The following is a 10,857-nucleotide window of genomic DNA, read 5'->3' on the forward strand; positions in this document are numbered from 1 at the left end:
GACGCAGAAAAAACACGTTTGTTCTTATTCTGTGACATTAAAGTGTCCTTGAGAGTTTAGAAAGGCGCTTATAAATCTAATGTATTATCCGTATTATTACAATTGTTATTACTTTTATTGAGGCAGGGCATATTTGTGGTCAAATTGAGCCACAGTACTACGGAAGCCGATGTCTATCAGAAATGTCAAAAGACAGACGATTCACTAGCGCCCCTCTCATTTGCTGAAATTCTCAAATCATTCAACTCATGCTCCGCCGTTCAAAATTGTCGTGCACACATGATTCACTACTCCAACTGGCTAATTGGCATTAAAAACAGGGCAAATCTTCGGAATGCGTGCAAAACGGCGGCGAACAGCGACCGGGGCAACCGGAGCCAAGAGCCCGGTGACAAGGCAGGGGAGCTAGCGGTCACCGCCCACCTCTGGAAAAAGGGTAAGAAAGAACGATTGATCGTAAAATAATAAGAAACATTTGTTATTTTGGGCGGGATGTCTGCATAATCCACAGTCTTGTAACTGTCGCGTTTCGTCTTCGAGATGGAAGACTTTCCATCCGTTTGCCGGCTGGGTCAAGAGGGGAGGGTGAAGGCGTGCCCCGTTGCCCCTGGCGACGGTCAAGCTAACCGCCCGGCAACGTCACCCGCAGACGCTAAAAAATGCAAATTACACTCAAACTTGTGATTGTAACACGTTGCAGAAATTTAATGCCTGTTCCAAATATGAACGAGTCATTTTTTGTTCTTTTTTTCCCAAAATGGCGGCAAGCAAGTGCTCTTAAAGAGCCTTGCGTTTTTTTTGGTTGTTTTTCACTTTTTGTCATATTGTGATGTTACGTCGTGTGGACCTGATGTGGATTGTTTTCAGTATTTTTAGCCACGACATTCGTCAAAGAAAAAGAATCTGCGCTTTTTGGTTGGGCCTTCTGGTTGGACAGCATGGGTTTAGAAGAATTGAAATTATTATTATTTTAATTATTTTACAATTACGCTGTTTCATCGTGAGAGCAGTTTGAAATGAAGTATTCTCCATTAAAACTATATATTTTACTTTTTACTGTTTTACAACGTCACGACAACAACTACTACCAATAGTCATGATCATTTACTTTTTCGCCCAAACGTTTATCCTAATTCGGTTTTATTTATTAGTGTGGCGAAAAATAAGGTTTTCTTACAAAGTCATTTTTTTTGTGACTGCTATTGACACTTTTTTATATTTTAACATCCAAACACATCAATTGGTCCATTTTCAACACCACTAGCAGATACACAGATATCATATCACATGCAGATATCCTTGTCAGTGTGCAGACCACATACCAATTCACACACGGGCTGGAGTAGCCAGATAAAACCTGTGCAGGCACGTGAAGAACAAGCAAAGTCCACACGGGAGGGACGGAGTATTGAAACATTAAATCAAGATAACAAAAAACATACTAATAAAATAATATGAATGAATAAAAAAAATAACTACAATATCAGCCTTTAGAAATACTCTCATGACATCTCTGCATTTAGAATTACTGCCAAATTTCTTAGGTTGGCAGCCTGCTGCTCTGTTATTTGATAATTCTGTCGTGGCAAACGAATCTTTCTTGGTGTCGCAAAGCACAAATGATAAAACACTCTGATGTTTTCCGAGGCTACAAAATAATCAAGAAGATTGGTGAGGGCTCATTCTCCGTGGTGGTCAAAACTCAGAGTCTGAGAGATGGCAAAATGTACGCGTGCAAGACGATGAAGCAGACCATTAACAGGTGAGCAGACAAAGCCTTCTGGAGCATACAAAAAATGCAAAGGTTAATTATGATATTTTATCAGCATTTTGGAAGTACATCTTGTGGTCTGTCTTGTGCAGCGTGGAACAAGCCAACAACTTGCGGGAGGTTCAAGCCATGAGGAGGCTTAGCCCACATGCAAACATTATCCACCTGCACGAACTGATTTTGTGAGTTATTTAAACGTCTTCTAATTGGTCACAAATTCGCTTTATTTTGATAATTCAGTGGAAGCTCTAAAGTCCAAAGATCCAGAATTGTTAAAATTTGGAATCGAAGCGCATGACGATGAGTTGAATCCGTGAGCATCGCAAGCACTAGTTCTCCAAACCTTTTCCACCAAAAACACACCTCCAAACATTTTTTTGTTCATCAATTACCGCTATCACATGAGCAACATTAACTCATTCACTGCCAGACGATGTGCAAAAATGTGTCAACTCCAGTTTTTGTCATTTTTACTCCAATTGCAGGACCCACAGTTTATTACATTTTAGCACTACAGTACATAAACATTTAATGGAGTGTAAGAAACCTTAGGCTCTCTTCTTTCACCAGAAAAAAAGATTAATTCCTATATTATATGAGTCTGGAGTTATCAGAGCTTGAAATGGGGGCCGCTGTACAAAATAAAATACAATACATTCATATTGATGTATATAGCATTTTAACAACAGCTGAAGCTGTAACAAAGCGCTAACATGGACAAAATGCAACTGGTGCCCCCTTGTGCTAGGGAAAAAAACATTGCCAGAAGTTTGACCAGCACTTTATCGGCAACTCCCTGCAACAAAAACCAAACCCCGAAAAAATTCGGGAATGGCAGCGAATAAGTTAAAATACAGTAGCATAGTGGTCCTAGGTGTTCACCCAAACCAACACAATTGCCTGCAATCCCTGACATATCAACATTCGCTCTTTCACGCAACATTTATTTAAATATGTTGACTTTATTATACTTCAATGGGAAATTCAACTCATGGTCCAAGTATTGCACCATTTCAACTGAGGGGGTGGAGCTTAATGCCATGACAACAGCCAGCAGGCATCTCTCTAACAAGTTATTATTATTATATATTTACTTTATTTTAGTTCATAGTGGGACTTAAACATGCAACATCCGACTGCCGCCACGCCGCACTGATTTGTCATCGCTGCACGACATAACTTTGTTTTGTCTGTAAGCCCGATTAAAGCTTTAGCTTAGCTCATTTGATGGAACTTAATATCATTAACTTGACATGAGCTATGTTGGAGGAAATAACAGCTTGAAAGCCAGTGAAGAAAATCAATTTTATCTGAATTGCAACGTACATGCTCCGTTCTTATTTTTCGTTTCACCATTTTAGTGACAAGGAAACAGGCACCGTGTCTTTGATCTGCGAGCTGATGGAGATGAACATATATGACTTTATTAAAGGTAATAAACAAATAACAAAAATGATTTATTCCAAGTTGCTGTCTGAATAATGCTTCTTTGTTGTTTGGCAGAGAGACAGACGCCGCCATCTGATCACACGGTTAAACACTACATGTACCAGCTGTGCAAGTCACTGGATCACATGCACAGGTAACACACAGTAACATATGTAATAATTACGTCATAGTCCAGCGACTCAAGAAGTGGTACGCGGGTACCCTAGTGGTTCCCAAAGGAATCACTGCCGAAAGTACCCCAAGTGCCGTTGTTAACTTTCAATTTCAATTAGTTTCCATTTCATATATTTTAGTTTGTTTAAGGATTTTTTGTGTATCTTCTATTTGACATACATTTAAGTAAATGATAATACAAAATAAAAACAAAAACAGGAAAAAGAACATAACCGGACATGATGTGCAGCAGGGGTACTCACACTTTTTCAGCATGGGAGCTATTTTTGAAATGACCAAGTCAGTTATCTACCCATGATATTAATATATTGAGGATTCTTGCAACTTATGTTGATGTATAACCGCATATGTTGCACGACACAACATAATGATGTATTTTTTACCATTACATGAGTTCACTCTGATAACTGGCATACGAGACAGACGCACTTTAAAAAAAGTCCTCCCATTCCGTATGAAAGTGATACGTTTTATCTTCTTACTTGGTCCAACTCCGCCACTCATTTTGATACCCTATTTTATGTTTAAGAGGACAAAAACGAGCAAAAAATTACTATGTAACTAACGACTAGCTTGTTAACTTTGCAACGCTTAGGGGCGCACGGTGTACCTAATAATGAGATGTCATCGAATTGGTTGTCCGATGCATCAATCAAGTGAAGGATGGGATGATAGGCTGACGCCGAGTTTCTTTCAAAGTAATTAAACTTTATTAGTAAGAGTTATTTCATGACAATTTCACATCACCTTGTCATGCAATCTACCAATAGTAACTTGGAGATCGACGTACTGTATTGAACACTCCTGATGTACAATGTCTAAAACTATGCCTCAGTTGCCCAAAGATAACATTTAGAATGATTTTGTCTAAAACTAGTATTTCACAAAAAAAAAAAAGAAACATGGGCAAGTGCATTCTTATTTGTTATGATTATACATATATAATTCCATGTAAAAAGCTTTAGGTGTTGTATGTTGTGTTTTATGCCTCTCATTTTATTTTATTTCCATTTTGTATTGGCTGTACTGAAAAAATGTCTAACTTCTCTTTGCAGCTGCGGTATCTTCCACAGAGATGTGAAGCCAGAAAACATTCTAATCAAAGTGAGATGAAATGAATCCCTGTATCAATCAAAACAAAATGGCAATTTTCAACATTTTTATCTACTATTTATATCTATCGGTTTCTAGCAAAATATCCTAAAGCTGGGCGACTTTGGCTCGTGCAGGAGCGTGAACTCCAGACCTCCGCACACAGAGTACATCTCCACACGCTGGTACCGTGCCCCCGAGTGCCTCCTGACTGACGGCTACTACAGCTTAAAGATGGACATCTGGAGTGCCGGCTGTGTCTTTTTTGAGATTATGAGGTAACAGACACTTTCAAATTGGGTGTCACAACAGCGGTCTGGGGAAGTTGAATTTGTTCCATCCGCCTATTTATATATATATATGTATATATATATATATATATATATATATATATATATATATATATATATATATATATATATATGTATATATATAAGATCACTCTTTGATATTGTAATTTAGATGAAAAAAATATACATATATATTATGTATATGTATATACATATATATATATATCATAACAGGACACACAATGTAAACCTGATCCCCCTCCTAGTGTGCCGATCTTGGCCACCGGGGGCAGTAAAATATTGTCATGTCGACAAAAACAAGAAAGAGGAGTTTCATGACAGTGAGTGACCCAGTAAGAGGATAAAGAATCAATGCGATTTTATCAGCGACGTTATCTGTCTTTGTGTGATGCTCCACTATTTTTTTATTCAAACATCCGTTGGCTAAAGCCTTCTAAAATGCAGTGGCGGGCTGTGGATTTCATCACTAGGCCTTCAGTAGTGCTACGTCTGAATAAATCCAGACTGAAAAAGGTGTGTTGTTATTGACTACAAGTCCACTAGAGGGTACCATTATCCAGAAAATAACTGACTGACCTTTGATAATGATGTCCCTTTTTTTCAAACTATGTACATTTTTTCAAACTATGATTAGTTAGTGACTAGGCCAATCATAGTTCCAACCAAATCAATTTTTTTCGCCTCCTCAGCCTTTGTGGGTTGACAAACTGCTATTAAATCAACACAATAATATATTTGTTTATGCAGCTCACTAGCGATACAGTGTGCTAGCTCTGGCCAGTATGTTCTCATCACTAGTTCCTTGCGATCAGAGCAGTTTTCGCAAACTATGATTGACTAGTGACTAGCTAATCATAGTTTGCAAAAACTCTGGCATTGACCAGCGCCTGCAAGAAGGCGCTGGTACCCTTTTTGGGTTGCCAACTCGAAATTTGATTGGTTAGAGCAACAGTTTGATCGACAAATTTGATGCTCCAGGCCCCGCAGGACTGATTGTGAAGGTGTCCAGGTAATAATAAATAAGTAAGTAATAGGAAATAATGGCTGAAATGTCATTGACTAAATGCTTAAATAGGAAAACACAGATCTGGAAGCAGCGCAACAGGGGAAAAGTAATTAAAGAAAACTGAGGATAATTTGAAATGATTTCAGAAGAATTCATGGACAAAATATAATTAACATCAGTCCGTGAGTCAGATATTTTTAGGCCAGCAGAGAAGGCTTTGCAGGCCATGACGGTCCGCCACTGCTAAAATGTCACCAGTCGGTACTAATTGTTATATACGTATATCAATGGGATGTTACATTTAGTGCCTGGCCTGAAGCTATCTTTCTTAAATGCTTTTTGAAGCTTTCCTTGAATGTTGCTGTAGTAAAACATTGCATGTGGCTAAACACATCAATCCATCTCACAAGCTGCATTGTGTTTCAGCTTGAACCCTCTCTTCCCCGGTGCCAACGAGCTGGATCAGATTGCCAAAATCCACGACGTGCTCGGCACTCCAGAGCAATGCGTCCTGCGCAAATTCAAGCAGTAGGTTGTCACGCTCGAGCTCATGTCTCTTTGACATCACACGAAAAACAGATTTTTATCATGATGCCAATTCTGTTGCGTGATCACATAAAAAAAAACAAAACAAAAGATGACCTACTTGTTATCATCACACGTTTGTAAATCAGTCACGTTGCATCCAGGTCTCGAGCGATGCACTTTAACTTCCCCACAAAGAAGGGGAGCGGGATCTCGCGCCTGCTGCCCAACTGCACCGCCTCCGCCGTGTCTCTGCTCTACCAGATGCTGGCTTACGATGCGGACGAACGCATCACGGCCGCCACCGCCTTGAGGCACACCTACTTTCGGGAGATACGGTAAACACACAGCCAAGATAGCGCGCCATAATCAGGACAGAAATTCGTGCTTTGCATGACGGGATAAAAAGGGATTTCGCTTTTTGTGATGTTTCAACAATGACAAATAGTGTTCAAATGTGACAATTTTGTTGTACATATTTTTTTTAAATCTGATACACGCTGTATGTAATATCAATATTTCAATTGAACCATATCAACAATTTTCCTAGCTTATATTTCTGATATGAAAAAAAAAATGTGTACGTGTTTAATGTCAGGTTGGCAGAGAAAAAAATTGAGCACAATCCTGGAGCAGGTGGGCCGTTTGAAGGCATGGAAAAAAAAGCACAGCACATCACATCAGACCTCCTGTGGCGACCCTCCCGACTTTGCAAACAAATGAGAGGGAGACACAACAGACCCACTCCTTTAATTACTGTAAGTAAATAAAAAGAGTCACAATGCTATATGTCACGATAGAAAAGACTGAGTTTCTGCACTATATACAGTGATACCTCAGCTTACAAACGCTTTAGCTCACAAACTTTTCAGTTTACGGACATTATATTCGCGAGAATATAATCTTGGCATACGAACTAGTTTTCGGTGGACGAACCAAACCACACAGCGCCACGGTGGCTGGCGGACTAGTTTTCGGCGGATGAACACCAAACCACATGTTCGAACAGCGCCACGGTTGGCTGGCGGACTAGTTTTCCACACCCCTTTTGAGTGCAGATGTGGTTTGCTATCGAGTGGAGTACTTTTACTATTATGGGACCGAAAAAGACCCCACCACAGGCTAGTGTTCAGGCGAAGAGGACACAAAAGAAAATTATGGTCGAGCAGAAGAAGGAGATCATCGAAAAACACGAATTACATGTGTGTTTGTGTGACTTAGCGTCCCAGTACCAGTATGCTAAGTCGACCATTGCTACGTGTGGCTAAGGGTGTTTCTGTTTTGTCTAAGCAATGGTCTCAGGTAATAGAAGAGGTTGAAACATTTCTGTTGATTTGGATTAACGAAAAGCAGCTAGCAGGGGACAATGTGAGGATATCGCAGAGAAAGCACGGCAACGACAACCACTCAGATATTATCTAGAGGCAACTACATCAACGACCATCACAAAGGTAAATAAAACCACTATATTACACAGTACAGTTTATTTCTTTAATTACAATCCAATAGCACGTTTATTATACATAAAACTAAGGTATATTTTGTGTCGTTTTAATGCTTATTTAGTAGAAATTTATGTTTTATGGGGACCTGGGAACGGATTATTCTCATTTTTGATGATTTCTTATGGGAAATAAATGTTTGGCTGACGAACTTTTCGCCTTACATACTTTCTGGGAACCAATTAAGTTTGTAAGATGAGGTATCACTGTAACTCAATATGTATTGTATTGTATTAAATACGTATCCCCAAATTATACCACCACACCAAGACACACAGTCCAATACTATCCGAATTACAACAAAACACAATGTTTCTCACGTCATGATGAGTGATACATAGTTCTAGCTTTCCCTTCTCCATTCTAGCACAACACAAAGCACGTCGCAGAGCCAGTCAGTCGACGCAACGCCGGCATTTATGAGCTTCCCAAACTCAAATTGGTCGCCACGGGACCACAGCGCTCTTTCCCAGGTTCCATGGCGCCCGCCTTTGCACTTACACACCGGGGCACCCTGCCGGCCATATCTGCAAAGAAGTGCCAGTCACGCTTGGCTAAGGTACGTCTGTGTAAGCTCTCAGTCGTACAGGAGTGGTCCATCGATGAAAAGGTTTCTTCAGCCGTCATTTGTCCTTCTTTGAAAGAAGCCGAAGCGTCTTTGAATGAAGTACAGTTGACGGCTGAAGAAACATCCTTTCATCCTTGGCTAAGGTAGTTACACTCATTACTTTTTTTTTAAACCAGTGGGAGGCATAAACTGTCAAAACTTGATATATGTGTGACAGTAAAATAAAATCATTTTACATGTGCTTTTTTTTACTTTTACTTGAATACTGAATGAGATTTGAATTCCTAAAACGTTTCTTCAGAACACTGCGACGGAGCGAAAACACTCGTCAGTCAACGATGACCAAAAAGAAACATTTTGGGCGATAGCCTATAAAAGCCAAGAGATGGCGACAAAGTTCGATGCCAGATTGGTAGTCTTCATATTACACTGCCGGTAATAGTTTGACAGCACCTGGCGCAACTTCTAAACTCCACTGCGCTAGCACAGGCGCAAATCTATTACGATTAGCGCATATTGCGACATGATCTGCGCTACATATGAGTTACTTCTGTTACAATAGACAAATAAACAAACACTGTAGTTTAAACAGCAATTGAAAGACGTTCGTTTTCCTCCAGAGGTTTTAACTTTTGTCGTCTGCCATCTTGCCACATTTCATCGATGCTTTTGTTTCTGTGGGTTCCAAAGTCGTGGGGGAGGATATTTCGGGCTTTTCCGTAATCCACCGGAAACTACCGAACGGGGTAATCGAAAAGGTATTCATTTACCCACGGTGCATTGCACTATTTACATAAAACATGGCGGATGGTTCCGATATGGAGCGTTGAGAACAGGAGGAAAACTCGAAAATTCTTTAAAAACAGGCAGCAAATAAACATATTCTCGTTTTTTAGAAACAATCTAATACGTCTGCGGAAGGTAGTGACAATTCGTTGCAGCAAACTGATGTTAATGATTCGAATTGAGTGGATAATGGGAATGATTTCAGAGCTGGAAATTGGAAATCTTCAAAGCTAAGAAATGTGTTCAAGTAGACGACAGTAAGAAATACATGTATTGTGCTAAGACTGGTCGCTGTCTTCTCTATAATACCGGACAATATAAAAATAGCACAGAATTGATTCTGTAGTGACTAAAGAAAAGAGAAAATATTTCTTTTATGCATTATTTGAGTTGAATTAAGGTTGATGCATTAGAAAAAGAGATTTTAGTCAAATAATGGTTTTTCACTTGCAATGTAGAAATATGCTCCAATTAGTGCATTTTGGTTTGTTTAAAGGACGACCGACATCACTTTTGTTTCCTAACTGACAAAAGAAAAACGTTTTATAGCATCTAAAATACCCAAAACACAGTATGATATTTTTAGCCAATGCAAAACACCAATAAATATGACTTAAAGTGTCCAAAACCTGAAAAAAAATTGAGCTGCGAATTGGGCATTTTCAGAAAGTCCCGCCCCCAGTTTGTGACATCACGCCAAGATGCCTTGCATTGGTGGAGAATCAAAACAATGGCTTCAGATTCAGAGAATATGCTTTCTTGTTACACATCCAGTTATGATTATGATTCAAATAGTTCTGAAGAAGAAAGCATACATGTTTGCAATCGATTAAAGAATTTATTCCGTGTCATTTTGAGGCATCAGGGGTGGGAAATGTCACTCCTGAGGCAGGCAGAAAATGGCGACAAAGCCGTGTAGGGAATTAGTCAGCCCGTTTCCACAGGCTGATAAATTCCTTTCATGGAGCTTGGTCGCACTCTTCTGGCGGCTTTTTGGTGCAACACGAGGTTTTCAGACCAAATAAGTACAGCAAATACATTGATGTGATGGAAGGACTGCTACAATGTGTCTTTTTTTCGGTCAAGCGCGTTCCTTCAGTGACGTCACGTATGGACTCGTCACCAACTCAAAAACAAGACTTCCTGAATATTTAGCAAGAGTCTTAAAACATAAAATATAGCTATATGCGGTGGAATTTTTGTAAAATACGCTCAGTAGAAGTCATTTGAAGCCATTTACAAATTATGGACATAACTTGTCCGGAGACGTCGGTTGTCCTTTAAATCAGTTTTAAGAATCCATTTTATTTCTAAGCGCCTTTCAAAACTCTCAAGGACACCTTTACAGTCACAGGATAAGACCTTTTTTTCTGTGGGTGTTTCAGCCATCTAGTTAAATCGGGCCCAGTAATTTTAGAATTTGGCCCCCTTTTTTAATTCCCCAGATGCATCCCTGCGTTTTACAATAGTCCCAAAATGTCCTCATTTGGTTTCATGTTGGTGTGTCCGCACAGGCCAATAACTCACAGCCGGCAAGCCTGAAAACCTGCTTCATGCCACCCTTGACCAGGAAACATGGAGGAGGCTACTAACACACACAGACACCCAAGTGGAATAAAGTGTTTGTGTAATTTAATCTTTTCAATTCTGTGTTCATGTGGGTGACAAAGAAA

General features: G+C 39.6%; 1 protein-coding gene across 1 annotated transcript; it reads left to right on the plus strand.

Annotated features, from left to right (window-relative positions):
* Positions 1–101: 101 nt before the first annotated feature.
* Positions 102–10,820, plus strand: mok (MOK protein kinase). The gene is made up of 12 exons (XM_089004579.1): positions 102–436; positions 1,648–1,762; positions 1,864–1,953; positions 3,133–3,203; positions 3,275–3,353; positions 4,450–4,498; positions 4,586–4,764; positions 6,230–6,331; positions 6,493–6,666; positions 6,927–7,086; positions 8,198–8,389; positions 10,699–10,820. Exons 1-12 carry the CDS (start codon positions 280–282, stop codon positions 10,774–10,776), a joined length of 1,446 nt encoding a protein of 481 aa, XP_088860705.1. The 5' UTR covers positions 102–279; the 3' UTR covers positions 10,777–10,820.
* The last annotated feature ends 37 nt before the right edge of the window (positions 10,821–10,857 follow it).

The sequence above is a fragment of the Hippocampus bargibanti genome, linkage group LG09, assembly GCF_051943395.1.
Source record: "Hippocampus bargibanti isolate YZ-2025 linkage group LG09, ASM5194339v1, whole genome shotgun sequence".
In the NCBI taxonomy this organism is placed as follows: domain Eukaryota; kingdom Metazoa; phylum Chordata; class Actinopteri; order Syngnathiformes; family Syngnathidae; genus Hippocampus; species Hippocampus bargibanti.